A 19702-nucleotide genomic window follows, 5' to 3' on the forward strand; every position below is an offset into this window, starting at 1 on the left:
TTACTTTATTTATTGCAGGGGACTCTTTTGGTACATTGGTACATTTTTTAAAATTTTATTTACTATGGAATAAAACAGCTTTCCACTGTTATAGATTCAATGTATTGCTTATAAAATACATTATTCTTATTTATTTATATTGCAGTTTTATGTTGCACTTGATGACCTGTGTAACAGTTTCATTCCTATGTATCATGTCTTATGGAAGGACAATAAAGACGCTCATGTTGTCTCTTCTTCTTCTAACAGTAATACATAACATAAGCAGGAATGTTGGAACAAACCGAGCCTTGTGAGACAGTCCTGGATTTACATCATCTTGTTTTAGAACTGCATTTCATTCCATTTTCATTGTGGGTGTGCTGGTTTTTGGTGCAATTGTGTTTCAGTCTCATTTGCTATTATTTCAGTGTTATAATTTTGTATCTTTTGGTTAATGTCTTTGTAAATCACTTTTTTAAAATGGATAAAATATATTATTATTATTATTATTATTATCAGTATTATTTTTCTTATTACTGTATATTTTTGTTGTTATGGTTGTTTTTGTTAGTCATTATTATTTTGTCATTTTTAGATTTTTATCATCACCAATATCATCACTGTAATAATAATAATAATAATAATAATAATAATACTTTATTATTATTATTATTATTATTATTATTATTATTATTATTATTATTATTATTATTATTATTATTATTATACTATGACAACTACTACTAATATTAATAACAGTAAGTATTATTATTAATAGTAGTAGTAATAATAGTGCAATAATAATAATGAAAATAATATTATTAGTAGTAGTATTGCATAGTACAATAAAAAGTATTATTATTATTATTATATTATACTATACTACTACTACAACTACAAATAATAATTAAAATAATGTTGTTATTATTAGTAGTAGCATAACAACAAAATGATTAGTATTATTATTTTATACTGCCAAAAATATACTTAATACTATAATAATATACTATACTATACTACTATATATACTATAATAATATATATAAAATATATATAATAATAATAATATATATATATATATATATAAAATATATATAATAACTATAATTTAGTCAGTTTATTTCATTCACTGGCATAAGAAAAAACAAAAACATATTATTATTAGTAGTAGTAGTAGTAGTAGTAGTAGCAGTAGTAGTAGTAGTAGGTGTAGCAGTAGTAGTACTAGTACTAGTAGTAGTAGTGGTGGTGGTGGTGGTGGTGGTGGTTGTAGTAATAGTCTGCTCCTGTCACTTTATTTTTACGTAGTTACGTTGAAGCTTTTATTGTGAAGGTTCGTCTCTGAGCGCCTGTCAGCAGCAGCAGCTGTTTGTTGGGGCCGAACTCTCTGCTTCATAGCCTCTAATGTCTCGTAGTTTTCGCTGCATTTCGACCTGACGGCTGAACGGTTCTGTTCCGGTTGCCGTCTCCTCTCACCGCCTCTCCCAGCCGTTCGCTGTGCTCGGTTACAGCTGTGTTCGGTGCGGTCGTCGGTTAACGGACGATGGTTCTGTCTGCATCACAACAAGTCGCTCTGGCTTTCACGGCCGTCCTCTTCACGTTCGTCGTCCTGCCGAGGCTGTTCGGTGTCGGCGGGGGAACCGCGGCCAAGGACGCTAAATTCGACTCTCGTTACACCAGAAAAGGTAGAAAACGTCTCTTTATTTTCTCCTGTGTCTCTCACATTAGCATGGCTCCTGTTAGCATGTGTGGCTACTCTCTCCTGCCGTGTTAGCTGGCGCGTGCACTGGCTAGTTCCCCCAAAATAAAAGTCCTGACCGAACAAACTGCACATCCTTTTTCTGTGATTATTGTATGTTTTCATCTACAGTTAATGTCTTAGAAAACCTGTCATTAAAGACACATTCTTCTCTAAAATACTAGTTCAGGTGATACAGGACAGTAGAGTCACCGTCTACAAATATACACATCTTTATACACAACTCATTTCAGTTCAGGGGCCACATTCAGCCCAGTTTGATCTGAAGAGGACCAGACCAGTAAAATCACAGCATAATAATCTATAAATGACTCCAGATTTGTCCTTTATTTTAGTGCCGAAAGTGTGCACATTTCAGGAGCTATCTTTTTACAAAATATTCTGAACAACCTGAAATTTCTTTTGAAAAATAAATTCAGTTTCAACAACATTATGCCTCAGTTTATCATTTACACATTACAACTTACAGATCGCAGTGTATCTACAAAAAGGCACAAAACTTTTAGTCACAGGGATTTGAAACTGAATGATATAGCATTTTACTTTATGATCAAAATGACAAAAGTCAGACCGAAAAAGACAGAAAACAACAAAAACGAGACAAAATATTGCAAAAATGAGACACAAAATGACAATAGAACAGTGAACAATCTAGTGTTTTACTTCATGATCAAAACAACTTGTGGTCTAAGAATTATTTTAAATTTATACTTTTACAAGTTAATGTCGTCTCTGTAATTTTTACACTTTACAAAGTCATCGTGAGGGCTGAATTGGGCCCTCTGGAGGGCTGGTTTTGGCCCGCGGGACGCATGTTTGACACCCCTGTCATAAAGTGAAACTTACCCTCAACATCACATACAGCATTTGATGTCATGATTATTATTTCTCCCACTTTAATGTTTAAGACCATCAAACAAATTCACTTATGAGACAAAGATAACCAAAGTAAACACAAGATGCAGTCTTTAAATGATGATTTAATGTTTTAAGGGAAACACCCTATTTGGACCTGTGTGAAAAAGTAATTGCCCTCCTTGTTAAATCATGAATTAACTGTGGCTAATCATATTTTTGTTTTCATCCTTTAGTTTTTTTGGATTTGCTGATTTGTTTCTGAGAGTAAGAAATTATATTATTTTATGTTTCTTAATACTCTCACTAAGCACTTTATTAGGAACATCTGTACACCTACTTATTCATCTAATCATTTGGCAGCAGTTCACGATAAAATATACATCACATACACATGAGCTTCAGTTAATATACGCATGAAACATGAGAATGAGAGAAAATGGGATCTCTGTGACTTTTACTGTGAAGTGATTGTCAGACAGGTTAGTTTGAGTATGTCTGAAACTGCTGCACTTCTTGAATTTGCACCAGTCATTAGAATTTTTGCAGACATCTAATAACTGGCAGTCTACTAGTCTCACCAAAACAGCCGATGATGTAAAGCATAGCCTGGTCTGTTGAGTTGGAGATTTTTGCTGAGGTTGTAGATAATTAGCTCACATTTTGGAGTCAACCTGCCTCATGTCAGCAGCCCAGGATGCTGCCTCTTTTGATCTAATGCTGTGGGGATGTTTCATTTATACTAGGGTCAATATATAACTGAGGGACTTCTGAAGTCCATGGGATATATCTTGCTTACATATTTATTAAAAGTAAAAAAAAAAAACAACTCATGTTTTTATGTCCATTATGATCATGTCTTTACAAATTCCATAATTATTTATTATAAAATCACTTATTAATAAAAAATGACTGGATATCACTAAAATGTTGACTAAATAACTGTCTGAATTTAATAACAACCACCTTCTAATTAGCTAAATAATAATATAATGAGCTTATTCAGAAATAGTTTTGATTGTGTTCTTTTTATTAAGATAATCATGACAGATATTTCTTTTTTGGCAATAAATCAAATTTTATATGGAAAATAACAAATTGTATCTGTGTCTGAGAAATCCCTTTCAACTAAGTTCCCCATTACAAAATCACCTCTCAAGGAAGTGTGTTAATTCCAGATCACATGACCTGCTCCACATGATGTCATTTCCTCCTGAAGAAAAGACTGGCCAGACTCCAAGGCTTTTTGAGTTATTTAATATAAAGTAGTCAACAGGTTTACTACAATATCTTTAGAAATAACTTTCAATTTCAATTTTACTCAACTGTTTATATAATATTATAGAAGAATCTTTCTCTGAAAATGTCATGTGGTGTTTGGTTATAGGTGGCCATGTTGATTTTAGGCCTGAAAACAGCAAAAACATCAACTATGATACCTGCCAACTATGTTACAAAAAGTCCCCCAGTTATATATTGGCCCATTAACAATACTTGTTTGAATGCTTGAGCTTGTCTGGGTATTGTTGCAGACCATGTGCATCCCTTTATGGCCTCAGTTTACCATCTTCTAATGGCTGCTTTCATCTCAGACTGGTTTCATAAACACGAACACAGTGAGTTCAGTGGTCGTAAGTGGTTTCCCCAAGGCTTTAGTTTATTTTTGATGTTATCATTACAGTGGCTCTAATGTTGTTCTGTGCTAAAGTGATGAGATAACAATGAATCACCACTGTCTTGCTTCTTTCATGCTGTCGTATTTGTGGCAGCAGGTCCAGGCCCGGGTGCAGTGAGGGGTCAGCCCATCAATGTGAACGGCCCCGGCTCATATCAGACCCCTGAGAACTTGCAGCAGATGAAGAAACGGATGGAGCAAGAGCTGAAGAGTGACAAATATAAATCCAACAGCAACAAGGGTTATGTGTTCACACTGATGCCTCTCTATGCCATCGGAGTTGGAGTGTTTGCAGCCTACAAGTTTCTGAAGGTAACTTTAATATACATGCAACACCGAGTTCAGTTGATAAAATCTAGAAATCTGACAGGAGATCACTCATTGTTTTCATCTTTCAGATCAAGTCTGCAGATGACAAGGCACAAAAGGACAAATTTGCAAAAGGGGCCAAAAAATCAGTGGAAGCAGGCATGTATCACACACACACAGCCTTCTATTATTTGCATGTTCGTCCATGTGCTCTTCAGTCACACATGCATTTGACCATGAGTAATTCAGACATGGGGTTTTTAATCACCTTGTCTATGTGTTTGTTTTAACGCAGAAAACCAGTTGAATGAGCTGGAACAAAGGCTGGCACAGACAGAAAGGATGCTCAACTCCATCCTCACCCAGCTGGACCCACTCACTAACTGGTGAGTCATGATCCGTGTTAGTTTGCACACGCTGTGGTCTCCAGGTGTGCACCACACCTCATCTTCATACTTTGTGTACACAGATTGGGTTTGGAAACGTGATCCCTGCCCCATCCCTTCTTTTTCAGCAGACAGGCATCCTAGTTTTACCAGCAGTCATTCTGTTTTTTATTGTGTTCCCCAGTCCTGACATTTGTAAGGTGTAAGAAAAGGCAATGACCTCAGTACATTTGTGTTGATAATTTTTTATATGTCATCATCTATTCATAGCTTAATCCTCATTAGGGTTGTGGGGGGGCTGGACTCTGTCCCAGCTGACTTAGGGTGAAGGCAGGGGACAAGCACACTCATATTCACACCTATAGACGATTTAGAATCACTCAGCATGTGTTTGGACTGTGGGAGGAAGCTGGAAAACCTGGAGAAAACCCACACGTGTACTGGGAGAACATGCAAACTCCATGCAGAAAGATCCCAGGCCCAAGCCGGGACGTGAATCGGGGGTTTTCTAGCTGCGAGGTGACAGTGCTAACCACCAATCCACTGTGCAGCTTTGATTATTTTTTTCATACTTACTCAAAATTAAAGGAGCACCTTGACTTATTCGAAAGATGAAAAATTCACTTCTCACCTTCTCAGTGTTTAAAAAAGCAAAGAAGTCTGTTTGCCCTACCGTTCAACTATTCCTTCAATAAGTCTGTGTCATATGTTGATGTTCTGTGAGAATAAACATTCAGATTTACTTGGAGATAACAAAAGAACTCATCATAGCTCTAGAGCTTGTCAGAGAAGCATCAGGTTTTTAGAATTCTTCAGTATCAAAGTAATGGAAAGTGAAAGTTGTGTGGACAATCATGCGCACACTACAAACCTGACCAGCTAACAGGTAATTCAATGTACTTTTAATGGTAGCAAGTTGCCAAAATGTAAACAAATGTAGGCTTCTGGGGCTCAAGTTTGAATCCACAGTCCACTAAATGTCTCCATGGCAACGTATTACCTCCCGTTTACATCAGCCAAAACTCTTAAGTATGGGAAAAATGATTGACTGTTACATGCGATAATAAAACTTACCACTGCTTATGATATTGCCAAGGAAAAGCTGCTTTTGACTATATCAAAGATCATCCTTCTGAAAAAGAATAAGTTAAATGTACAAAACATTTATTGGTACTCTAATTCCTGCTTACAGTCATTTACACCCTGTGTGTAGAAATGATCCATGTTTAAAAGTTACACTTTAAATGTGTTACGAAACACCAAAAGTCACCGTGAAATGTTTTTTAGTGTGCTTAAATTATGTGTAGGTGTGAAAAATGTAGTCACACCAGTGCTACCAATGTAAAATGTTAGTGTTGGTTTTTTTTTTCTCCTCCAGTTAAAGGGCAGCTTTGTTAGAGTGTTCAGAGCAGATTGTCTGAGATCTTTGGCCTGATGTACTTTTCTGTTCTTGTTTGTCTGCAGTGTGAAGTCGGTGGCTCAGGACCAGAAGAATGAGATCATGTCTCAACTCCAGACCATCCGGTACCTGATGAAGAAGAGAGGAATGGACTGTCCACCCCTGAACATCAATGGTGGGCTCAGTGTTTTTGACTGTGTTTGACTGCAGTTTGCTTCTCAAATCTAATTGTAGGGTTTTAGAATTTTGCTTGCTGGTGATCAGGTTAAACTGAGTGCAGTTAGACTAGTAATGATGCTGATATTTATACAGAAATCAGTAGCTTAACAGATGATGCATTTCCAGCTGCAGGCTAGATTGTGATGTGTGGCTAATGCAGTCATGCTTCATGCGGCAGTCACAGCTTACAAACTGGGTCTGTGTGACATCGTTGTTGCCTGTCTTGTTGTGATAAACCACAATTTGAAATTCAACTAGATCAGCCACGTCTGTGGAGATGTGTTTTGCATCTAATTTTACACTTGTGAATGTGGTTGATGTTATATTTGCACATTTGATCAGAACATGAGCTTTGAGCAGCGTCAGATTTAAAATGTGAAGGACATTTTTGGTAACGTGGATGGATGGATTTTAGGCAAAATATTCTATGAGATATTATGCTGATGTAATGGTTTATTTATGGAGCACAAATCAAGCCTTTTAATCTGGCCTGTCGCACACAGATGAAGTCAATCTTAGTTTAAGCACAAATCCAGGACAACACAAAGAGATATTATACTGAAATCTGTTGTTTAGAACCAAATGAAAGCAACACCAGCCAATGTGGATGTTCGTTCATAATGTTTTGCTTAAATTTTTCTTGGTTTTAAATTCAGTTTTTCCTTTGATTTGAACTTTTTTAATTGTAATTAGCTCCAAGACATATAGTTATGTTCTTTCATAATGATTTGCTTGCTGAGCATACTTCTTTATTAAAAAAAAAAAAAAGACTAAATAACTTAAAAATACAATAATAACAATTCCTAGTTTAACTTGCTTAATCTTTGTGTCAACAGGTATAAACTGGCCTAGTCCAGTATATATCTGGGTATACTTTAGCCGGGGGGTTAACCTGGCCTGTTACACCTGCCTGGGATCTTTTTGCATGGAGTTTGCATGTTCCCCCTGTGCATATGTGGGTTTTAGTAACTTGCGATGCCACTTTTTTCCATTCCAAAATGATACTATGTAAAACCCAGGCTGCTATAGCTAATCAAAAATTGATACTAAAACGTTTTCAGTACAATAGCTTAATGTGTCCAGGAAAAAGGAAAACACAGATTTTACCCATTTCCTTCTCTAGGCATCTTATGAGTGCTGAGAATCATCTACAAATGAAATTAGAACAATTCCAGTCAAATGCATAATGAAACAAATATATTCCATCATGAATTGCCATAGCCATCTGTATGTCAGTACAAATCAGACTCTGCTAGTGAATGTGGCTGCTCATCAGACAACATTTAGAATGGTTTGCTGCTTATAGAGTAAATAATTAAAATATGTACTTAAGTTTCATTTATATTTAAAGGGTATGACGCTAAATCAGCAATGTCAGCGTCACGGGCTTTGAAAAAATTTATACAACTGAGACATGATTTATTGAACTATTGTGAGGTGATCCAAAGGGCACAAATTACACTCTAAACTGAACTCAAAAGTTGTAGCTCTGATCTTTATAAAGGTATTTATTGTGAGATTTTCTCATGTAGTTACTTATTTCATGGTTTGTTGTTTGTTTATTTCACTGGTATATTTTTATACATTTGAATACATTTTCTTGTGTAGTCTACAGTAATTGTTATTTGAGATTTTATTACTTCATCTAAATGGCAGCTTTTAGTCAAAATTTCCATTATCTAGTTAGTCTGCCAAGGAACGGTGGAGTTATGTGGCGATTGGAATTGATTTGTCTGTTTGTCCGTCTGTTAGCAGAAAATATGAAGTTTTGACCACCAATCAGCTGCTAAAATAAATTAAAAATAATTGTTTATTTTATGCTTGTATCTCAGACATCACTTTATTTGTCCGCCAGAGAACGCAACGGAGTTATGTGACAATCGGTGTATGTTTGTCCGTCTGTCTGTCTGTTAGCAACATTACTCAAAAACGGAATAATGGATTTGGATGAAATTTTCAGGGAAGGTCAGAATTGACACAAGGACCAAGTGATTAGATTTTGGCAGTGATGTGGCTTATAGACTGGATCCACAGATTTGTTAAAGATTTCTGTATCATTGTGAGATTGACGATCACATGATTGCGATCCTACTACAAATCCACTGCTGCGGACTTATCAGGACTTATCCATCAGAAATGATACCAGGAACAACTGATTAAACTGTGGGGGTGTTTCTGAGTCCCATTAACTCCCGCCACCCGCCATATTTAGGTATTGTACATAACGTACACATGCATAACACGCGCCTGTGCTCAGTGCAAGATCATTTAGTTTGTGGGTACATCTTTATTAAATGGCCACATTCTATGGTGCCGTGATTTTTTATCATCAATAACTAATAAACAAATGCTGCATTTGTGACAGTGCCATATGGGGGAATGAACAGCCTTGTACTGTGCTTTGAGTGCTTTTCTTGTTTAAGCATTGTTTATCAGTCGAGTATGTCATCTTCTGTCTTTCAGAATCGTCCTGTGAACGTAATCTGGATGACCTCATCGAGTCCCTCGGGGCCAGTGACACCACAGCGGACAAACAATCCTCTGCAGTAACGGCAGAGGCTTCTAAAAAAGTTTATGAGAAGCATTCAGAAGCTAGAGATGATGCAGCAGCAGAAGGTGAGGAGATGAAGGAGCTCAGACCAGAGGAATCTGACGGGGAAGCAGCAATCGAAGAAGAGGATGTGGAGGCAGAGGAGGAGGAGGATGACAGAGCAGCAGAGGAGGAAGAGGAGGAGGAGGAAGGATTGGAGCACTCTGAGCTCATGCCTTCTCTAGAAGACTTGTATGAGACAAACATTGAGGAGGTCGGAGCAGATCAGCTGGCGTCAGGCCTCAGGCGACGCAACAGGCCTGAATGAACTCACAGTAGGACTTCTGCACTGTACAGAAATGTGACAGATTATTAAGAATATTTATTATGTCAAATGCTTTCATTCCAAAAGGCTGTCTGCACATGCATCCATGTCATATAATGCATTCATTAGGAGAGGAAAGTGCTTTAACCGCAAACACACAAGGCTCTATTTTTATGTTCCAGTCACTCAGAACAGAACAGATTCATAACGTCACTGAAGGCATCACATATTTTAGCTCGGTGTGCTTTATGTAGAAAGGCGTCAGTGAAACTAGTATGAAAATTTAATATGTTTTGTTTGTGGCAATATACAAACAAATGTTAGATCAAAGATGAAACATCATAAAGTCTTAGTAGGATGTTAGAAAGCTCCTTGTCACGGATTCTCCAAAAATAATGGAGCTCTATTGATTTACAGGTGTGATTAGGGTGGTGGCAAGAATCGCATTTTCTGGGATATATTTCACAAAGAAATGTCTGTGAATCCACCTCAAATTCAAAGGTCCTTCTTAGTACCCATGAACTTGCCTGAGAATCTAAACGTTTTTAGGTTTTCATCAGTGTCACAGTAACCAGTGATAGTTGTCATGGGTACACTGGAAACAGGAATGATTAATAACTAATTACTTTTCAGGGTGGCAATTTGTGAAAGATATTTAAATTCCAGCCAACAGATCACTGACTGACTTCATGCTCAACTACAGGAAATGTGGAGCCATACTTCCCAAATCAAATAATATTGAATTATAGCAGTGAGAAAACCATCAATGTTATTTTTTTATGCTATGCAACCAATATTAAAGCTTAAATTCCCTCTCTAGGAATTCAGTAATCCCCTGTAACTCTAACTCTGTTCCAAAATATTACATATTAGATGTAACTCTGCACCACAGGTGTCCAATTCATTTTAGTTCATGGGACACATTCAGCCCAATTTGATCTCCAGTGGGCTGCACCAGTAAAATCACAGCATAATAACCACAACTCCAAATATTTTCCTTTGTTTTAGTGTAAAAAAGTACATTCTGAAAATGTTCACATTTAATTAACTCTCTTTCTACAAAACAGTATGAACAAACAGAATTTTCAATAAGTTCAATTTCAGCAACATTATGCCTCAGTTTATCATTTACACATTACAACTTACTGATCACAGTGTCTACAAAGGTACAAAGCATTAAGTCACAGGTATAAATTTAATACATTTACAAGGCAGGAGGATCGCTTAACCTTCTTCCTTAATAGGGAGTCCGTTCAGGTAGCCAGGATTACTACACAGATGTAGAAATTCATGTAAATTTAAAATAATTTCTAGATCTTGGCAAGCTGTTTTGATCATAAAGTAAAATACTGTATCGATCCGGTCCAGATATGTGACTAAATGTTTTGTACCTTGGTAGATACTCTGTGATCTGTAAGTTGTAATGTGTAAATGATAAACTGAGGCTTAATATAGTTGAAATTGCAATTATTTTTCTTTAAAAATTTCTGGTTGTTCATTATATTTTGTAAAAATATAGTGCGTTAAATGTGAACACTTTCAGAATGTACTTTTTTGCACTAAAGCAAAGGGAAATATTTAAAGTTGTTGTTATTTATTTATAGGTTATTATGTTATGATTTTACTGGTCCGGCCCACTTGAGATCAAGTTGGGCTGAATGTGGCCCCTGAACTGAAATGCCTTTGACACCTCTGCTCTAGTGGGCCGGTTTTGGCCCACGGGCCTTATGTTTGACACCACTGCTCTACACCGTTGCATCCTTCAGAACATGCAAGTTCCTGCCTCATGGTGTCGACTGTGTGTTTCGCTCATAATACGTCCTCCGGTATAGAAGAAACACCAGATGGAGATGTTAACAAGGTGAAAAATGGGATTGTCATTGGAAGGGGTCTTTAATACGGGTGTTACTGGGGTTTTGGAGGCGTATTGCTACACAGAAACAGAAATCCCCCTTCTAAAGGATTCTGTTGTCACATTTTTGTCCATACTTGACCTTTGCTGAATGAAACAACCTTAACAGCACCATAATTTTCATCTCCATCTTACCCTCAGAAAGCTGTACTAGAACATGTATGCATGATGTGACCTATGCTTCACACTCTCACAACACAATCTGGAAATAACAGCTTTTTAGTAGGAAATTGGAGACAAACCTTTGCCTTTGAGGAGGGTATAACTTTGGAACATCCCAGCATAACAAAGTGCTACTTGTTTCAGTCTTTGTGCAGACATAAAAATAGAGCCAACAACATCCTTCGCTGTTCTGTTGACATTTTATAACACCAATATTAACATTTTAAAACAGATTTTGTTTATATGCACTTACTAGTTATTTAAATTTGCACCGGCCTGGATGCTGAAGCCAAACATTTCAATGACATATTATCCAGGAGGTTGTTTCATGTCTGTCTGCCTTTAACCTTCTAGTGGGTACTGATGATGCATTCAGGTGCTCATCCTGCTCTGACAGCTCCAAATGTCTGCTGTGGTCCTCCTTTTTTCTCCCCTGATACCTACTGTAGGACATGAGCTTGAGAGTTTTGGGCTTTTGCATCTTAATCCTGCACCGTACTGTGCTGCCACCCTCAGGTTGCTGTTGGAATAGTAAGAATCCAACCAGTGCCAGGTGTGATTATTTAGTTCACACTACTCTTGTATGAGGTTTGAGAAAACTGTGGAGTCTTACTATGAAAAACGTTCTTTTTTATTCTGACTATATCTTAAATGGACTGACACTAATGCTGCTGCTGGATGCTGTTTAGGCTACAGAATATAACCGTATATCGTGGAAGTGTGAACTCGGGCTCGTGGCATGTTTGTTTATACATCAAAGCATAACTGCATGTTTTTCATTTCTTAGAATTTTATTTGTGTGCACATTGTGACTGCATGACATTTGAATTTAGGAGGATTGACAATCATTTCATCAGCCAGAAATGCATTATCTCACATTTTTCTGCTTTCCTTTTTTTTTTATTTGTTTTTTTTAAGTAGGTTTTGATTGTTAGATACTGACTTCATTTAAGTCTTTGCCTTATATTTCAGTTATTTATTTGAACTAGTGATGATGAGAGCTCACTGTGGTTGTTTCTATGCTCTCTGTACCTCGAGCTACTATCAGAACGCTCTTCTAAATTTCCAAATGCACCAAAGTAGTTCAAGTCCAGATTTAAAAAAGAGAAGTCTTTGGTACCAAAAAGCACAGTCATAACTGTGAATATGGCTTCCGGAGTAACATTAATATTAATCTCGATATATTTGATCACTTCCACACCTTATGCCCATATCTGTTGCAGATTAGCACAAATCTTTGTGATAAAACTTTGTGATAGTAGCCCAAATGTTAATGTAGTAAAATGTGGTAAAAATGACATTAAGAAATAGTTGTAATTTTATATATATATAGCCAAATGAGATGCCCCTGTGATATAACATTTATTGTGAGGTGATATTAAACCAAAGCATGAGTTCTTACTGCTGTCCAGTCATTGCCTTACATTGAAAGATCTGATCTGTAGACACGGGATGTTTGGTTCAGCCTCATATTTTCACTGTTCACTCCTGAGTTCTGACATTACACATTAGATTTATTGCCACAACTTGGAAACCGCAAATCTTTGCCTTAATTTGCCTGTATTTAAAAGTTGTTTGGTATCTTTTATTTCCCTTTATGCATATTTACACTTCTGTGTTGAATGTTGTGTGTCATGCGGCCGCTGAGTGAACAAACTCAGTTTGCCTTAGTAGAAAATAAAACAAAACAAAAAAAATATGCTGTTCGTCTGTATGACTTTTGATCTGCTGTTTTTTTAAGCTTCAACCAACTCTGTGTGGATGTTTATAATTTTTCTCATTCATTTCCTGCTAACGAGGGGAGAAACGCTCAGTTTGACTGCTGAGCTCGTAGTTCTTCCATCGCTAACCAGGGATGTGATAGCATATAGAGTGATTCAGTTATTATAAAATTATATACACTACCCTTCTAAAATTCTGGGTCACCCAGACAACTTCATGTTTTCCAATGAAAACTCACACTTTTATTCATGTGCTAACATAACTGCGCAAGGGTTTTCTAATCATCAATTAGCCTTTCAACACCATTAGCTAACACAATGTAGCATTAGAACACAGGAGTGATGGTTGCTGTTAGGATTTTTTTAAGGCCTCGCTAACTGAACACTGAAATTGTCACCATATATATAAATGGTATAATATTGATATTAATACCATTTATTGTGTAATTAATGTATGAGTTATGTTGGGAGAGCATCAGTCCCAGGCTCTGAAGGATTGAATACATGAGGCAGGGTTCCCACGCATCCTGGAAAACCTGGAAATTGATTGATCAATTTTCCAGTCATGGAAAACATACAGAAAATGAGAATAAAGGTCAAATGTCCTGGAAACGGTTAACTTATCCTGGAAAAATATTTATCCTCGCCCTGTCAATGCTGTCAGGGTAAAAGTTATGCGCATGCATGTCTGTTGTGCCTGTTGTCCCCTTACCTTCTGGGCAACATTAAGGCATATATATATATATATATATATATATATATATATATATATATATATATATATATATATATATATATATACATATATATATATAAATAAGCGCTTCTCTGCCTCTAGCCGGCGCAGCGCCCCACGTGACGCTACCAGCCAATCAAATTTGCATTTCCGCTTCCAGCAGTTCTGCAACCCAGTTCTTCCAACTGACTTTGTCGCTACGTTTAGCGACCTTTCAGACCCCGTTAAGGACTTATCGCCTAGAGACAAAACTAGTGACTGTAAGTTGAAAAGTGTGGCTAGTGTTGGTCCACCAGTGTGAGGGTTTTCTGTCCCGTGGGCGGCCACAGGTTCCTCTCTGTCCTCCGTGGAGTGACAGCAGAGGAGAGTTCTAGTGGGCGTGTCGGTTCCTGATTGGCTGCGAGCTGCAACACATCTGTGATTTCAGCACAGCGGGAGTTTAACAGGTAATCTGAATGGAACACGTTTCACTCAGTAGTTCACACCTGTTTTATTGTCTGACACAAATAAGTGAATGAAAATGACATTAGGAATTCTGTTGTATTACTATGTGCACAGATAGATGGAGAGAAGAAATTTCATGTCGACTTAATCTCTGTAATTTCCAATAAAACTAGTTGTCAGCAGAGTGAGATGCGCACAGAGACCACAGGGAAGAGGGAACCCTGACAATGAGAAGACTGGAACTATGACATGTTCATTTGAACCGCTAGCATGGGTCAAGGAGCTAAAATAACTGAGCAATTTTTTTGAGGAGCATTTTTATTAGAATGAGATTGCTTTGTTTTATATTGATCTTATTGCACTACAGGATAAAGTTTTATTTTGATATTTTAGTTATATTTATGACAATTTATGATTTGCTTGGGTATTTCGGCAGTGATTTTGATTTTAACTATGTTTGAGAAATGCCGGTGCCAGATGTGTAAAAAAATCTGAGTTGTGCAGTAAACTGACATGAAACACAGGAAATTGTTTTTCAGTAATTTATTGAAAATATACAAATATTTTTCAATGAATTGCACCAGAAAAAAATAGGCGAGAAGAGAAAGCTGAGATGGGAACCCAATTGAGCACTGTAACTCCAGTTTGTCATGCTAGTGAAGTGGTACACTGTAATCTGTGGATGTGTTTGCATTATTCTATCATACATTTGTCATAATTATTTTTCATAGATAAATTATAGCCATAGACTACACATCAAATGTCCGAGTAATAAATATAGAAACAATCTGGGTAAATGCAAGTTACAACTGTAGTAAAGAGCACTTCCAAAGAATGAGGGAGATGGGAATGTATTAGTGTATGATGTGATAACGTGTGTCTGTACCGACTGAAAATGTCCTGGAAAAGTCCTGGAAAATAATTTCAGGGAAAGAGTGGGAACCCTGAGCATGTCACCCAGAAAACCTCATAGCCCAAGAAACGTCGTAGTATAGCATGTCACCCAAAAAACGTCATAGTATAGCATGTCGCTCTAAAAACATCATACTATAGCATGTCACCCAAAAAACGTCATAGTATAGCATGTCGCCCAAAAAAATATCATGGTTTAGCATGTCGCTCTAAAAATATCATAGTATAGCATGTCGCCTAATAAACATCATTGTACAGTAAACCTGGCTGTCTCGCTGAGGAGCAACATAAAAACAGTCCAAACGCTGGTTTCCAGAGGGTTAGACGACTATTTATTTGAAAGAGTAAGTTTACAGCAACACAACATGTGAGGGGGTTAAAAGCAAATGGGTGTTAGTAAAACAAAAATAAATAAACAGAACTAAAAGTGAACTTCACATTAAAATCGACGGACGGGCGTTTTTTTGCGCCAAAATTCATTATGATTTTTTTTTCAAAGAAAACCTTACCATAGTGTTTTTCCACGGCCTCCGTTGCATTATTTCATCATATGGCACGTTTTTACAACATGTTGAATAATCGCATGTTTTTTTCGACATAGTATACTATGGCGTTTTTTTAAGCCAAAATTCATGATGATTTTTTTTCAAAGAAAACCTTATGTAGTGGCTAAAAATGGAGTAGCTTATTGAAAATATAATTTAATATGATTTGAGTTTCGTTTTTATATGATGAAGTTTGATTATGTGTGTACATGTTGATGAAAAAGGCGTAGTTGCCCTTTAACTCTCAAGCGTAGATGCGGATGTGTGTTTACGTTTCGTTTTACGACAGTTCTGTCTGTGCTTGATAGAGAAGCATACAGTTTTCTTACCTGCGTCCAGCAAGAATTATAAGTATCTTGGCCAGCCGCATTTTTCCTGTCTGTGGAATTATATTTTGGAGAACAAAATAAACCGGAGAGTTCATATTTTTTCTTTAATCATGACGTGTCCGGAGTGGATCTGTGGGATCGGGCAGCTGAGCTAACTGTGAGCATTGCATGTGGAAATACTTTCTTGCAAACGAGACTCAGTGTAAGTCAATGCAGATTCTCACGGGAGATAAACCTCTTCATTAGTAAGAAAACTCGCTCGACGTTGGACAAGGAACCGTCGGAGAGGTTTGTGGAAAGTGGAGCACGGATTCAAGATTGAACGGAGCTCGTCTCGGCCGCTGTGTGACTGTCGGAGCGCAACCGGGACCCGTCTAATTTCTGGAAGGACCGATCGCGTCTATGATGTCCGGAACAGGAATGGAGGAGACGGTAGGGCTGAACGTGGAAAAGAACAAGAGAGTTGTTAAGTCAACACAGAAAGGATTAGAACATAATCTGCAATTGAGAATATCCTCAAGAAAAGCTATATTGGGCCAGCTCACTGAGAAGAGGAGTGAATTGCGTGCTTTAATGGATGATGATGCAAATGTGGAAAACATAAAAAGTGAACTGTTGACCAAATATGAAGGACTGATTAACGAGCTCAGTGAAATAAATGTGCATGTTAAAGACCTGTTTTGCCAGATAGGATGTGAAGAGAACATGAACACAGATCAAAGGGATTGGTATGAGCCAAGAATTTCTGAGCACCTAAACTTTGTGAAAGATGTGAATGTATGGATACAGGCGGCTAAGCTGCGCCAAGAGGAATCTAAGAGGATCTCTGATGAGCTAAAGCCTGAAGATAGTGTGTCTGTCACATCCAAGAAATCCAAAAGGTCTAAGTGTGTCAGCTCTGCTTCAACAACACCGTCAGCTCATTCTGAGTGCTTAAAGATTGAGCTGGAAAGAGCTGCGCTGTTAGCCAAGACGGCGGCATTGAAAAGAAAGCAGGCTTTAGAAGAACAAGAGCTACAGCTCAAGGCCGAAAAGGAAGAGTTGGAGCTACAAGCCGGGCTTGCTGCAGCTGATGCACGATTGGCTGTATTAAGACAATATGAAGGTTCAGAAGTGTCAAGCAGAACCAAAGGAAGTAAAGTGGATGTTTTAACGTCTGCCCCATTGAAGCATGTCAGCCACAGTGAGGGTGGTGTAGTCAGCGGTGGCAGTCAGCATAGCCACGTAGGAAGAAGAAATGCAGATTCTCACGGGAGATAAACCTCTTCACCTTACCATAGTGTTTTTCCACGGCCTCCGTTGCATTATTTCATCATATGGCACGTTTTTACCACATGTTGAATAATCGCATTTTTTTTTCGACATAGTATAGTAAGGCGTTTTTTTTGCGCCAAAATTCATGATTTTTTTTCAAAGAAAACCTTTCTGGAGTGTTTTTCACGCCCTCCTTTACATTATTTCATCATATGGCACGTTTTTACAACATGTTTGAAAAATCGCATTTTTTTTCGACATAGTATAGTAAGGCGTTTTTTTTGCGCCAAAATTCATGATGATTTTTTTTTCAAAGAAAACCTTTCTGGAGTGTTTTTCACTGCCTCCTTTACATTATTTCATCATATGGCACGTTTTTACAACATGTTTGAAAAATCGCATTTTTTTTCGACATAGTATAGTAAGGCGTTTTTTTTGCGCCAAAATTCATGATGATTTTTTTTTCAAAGAAAACCTTTCTGGAGTGTTTTTCACGGCCTCCTTTACATTATTTCATCATATGGCACGTTTTTACAACATGTTTGAAAAATCGCATTTTTTTTCGACATAGTATAGTAAGGCGTTTTTTTTGCGCCAAAATTCATGATGATTTTTTTTTTCAAAGAAAACCTTTCTGGAGTGTTTTTCACGGCCTCCTTTACATTATTTCATCATATGGCACGTTTTTACAACATGTTTGAAAAATCGCATTTTTTTTCGACATAGTATAGTAAGGCGTTTTTTTTGCGCCAAAATTCATGATGATTTTTTTTTCAAAGAAAACCTTTCTGGAGTGTTTTTCACGGCCTCCTTTACATTATTTCATCATATGGCACGTTTTTACAACATGTTTGAAAAATCTCATTTTTTTTCGACATAGTATAGTAAGGCGTTTTTTTTGCGCCAAAATTCATGATGATTTTTTTTTCAAAGAAAACCTTTCTGGAGTGTTTTTCACGGCCTCCTTTACATTATTTCATCATATGGCACGTTTTTACAACATGTTTGAAAAATCGCATTTTTTTTCGACATAGTATAGTAAGGCGTTTTTTTTGCGCCAAAATTCATGATGATTTTTTTTTCAAAGAAAACCTTTCTGGAGTGTTTTTCACGCCCTCCTTTACATTATTTCATCATATGGCACGTTTTTACAACATGTTTGAAAAATCGCATTTTTTTTCGACATAGTATAGTAAGGCGTTTTTTTTGCGCCAAAATTCATGATGATTTTTTTTTCAAAGAAAACCTTTCTGGAGTGTTTTTCACGGCCTCCTTTACATTATTTCATCATATGGCACGTTTTTACAACATGTTTGAAAAATCGCATTTTTTTTCGACATAGTATAGTAAGGCGTTTTTTTTGCGCCAAAATTCATGATGATTTTTTTTTCAAAGAAAACCTTTCTGGAGTGTTTTTCACGGCCCTCCTTTACATTATTTCATCATATGGCACGTTTTTACAACATGTTTGAAAAATCGCATTTTTTTTCGACATAGTATAGTAAGGCGTTTTTTTTGCGCCAAAATTCATGATGATTTTTTTTTCAAAGAAAACCTTTCTGGAGTGTTTTTCACGGCCTCCTTTACATTATTTCATCATATGGCACGTTTTTACAACATGTTTGAAAAATCGCATTTTTTTTCGACATAGTATAGTAAGGCGTTTTTTTTGCGCCAAAATTCATGATGATTTTTTTTTCAAAGAAAACCTTTCTGGAGTGTTTTTCACGGCCTCCTTTACATTATTTCATCATATGGCACGTTTTTACAACATGTTTGAAAAATCGCATTTTTTTTCGACATAGTATAGTAAGGCGTTTTTTTTGCGCCAAAATTCATGATGATTTTTTTTTCAAAGAAAACCTTTCTGGAGTGTTTTTCACGCCCTCCTTTACATTATTTCATCATATGGCACGTTTTTACAACATGTTTGAAAAATCGCATTTTTTTTCGACATAGTATAGTAAGGCGTTTTTTTTGCGCCAAAATTCATGATGATTTTTTTTTCAAAGAAAACCTTTCTGGAGTGTTTTTCACGGCCTCCTTTACATTATTTCATCATATGGCACGTTTTTACAACATGTTTGAAAAATCTCATTTTTTTTCGACATAGTATAGTAAGGCGTTTTTTTTGCGCCAAAATTCATGATGATTTTTTTTTCAAAGAAAACCTTTCTGGAGTGTTTTTCACGGCCTCCTTTACATTATTTCATCATATGGCACGTTTTTACAACATGTTTGAAAAATG

At 36.8% G+C, this 19702-nt stretch overlaps 1 protein-coding gene across 2 annotated transcripts; it reads left to right on the forward strand.

Annotated features, from left to right (window-relative positions):
- Positions 1–1321: 1321 nt before the first annotated feature.
- Positions 1322–12914, forward strand: ccdc107 (coiled-coil domain containing 107). 2 transcript variants are annotated; one of them, XM_023296260.3, is made up of 6 exons: positions 1322–1667; positions 4366–4583; positions 4670–4739; positions 4876–4966; positions 6431–6540; positions 9048–12914. In XM_023296260.3, exons 1-6 carry the CDS (start codon positions 1526–1528, stop codon positions 9440–9442), a joined length of 1026 nt encoding a protein of 341 aa, XP_023152028.2. In that variant the 5' UTR covers positions 1322–1525; the 3' UTR covers positions 9443–12914. The 2 variants fall into 2 exon arrangements, with proteins under 2 accessions (XP_023152028.2, XP_023152029.2); XM_023296261.3 differs by having other exon boundaries at positions 4369–4583.
- The last annotated feature ends 6788 nt before the right edge of the window (positions 12915–19702 follow it).

The sequence above is a fragment of the Amphiprion ocellaris genome, chromosome 21, assembly GCF_022539595.1.
Source record: "Amphiprion ocellaris isolate individual 3 ecotype Okinawa chromosome 21, ASM2253959v1, whole genome shotgun sequence".
Lineage (NCBI taxonomy): Eukaryota > Metazoa > Chordata > Actinopteri > Pomacentridae > Amphiprion > Amphiprion ocellaris.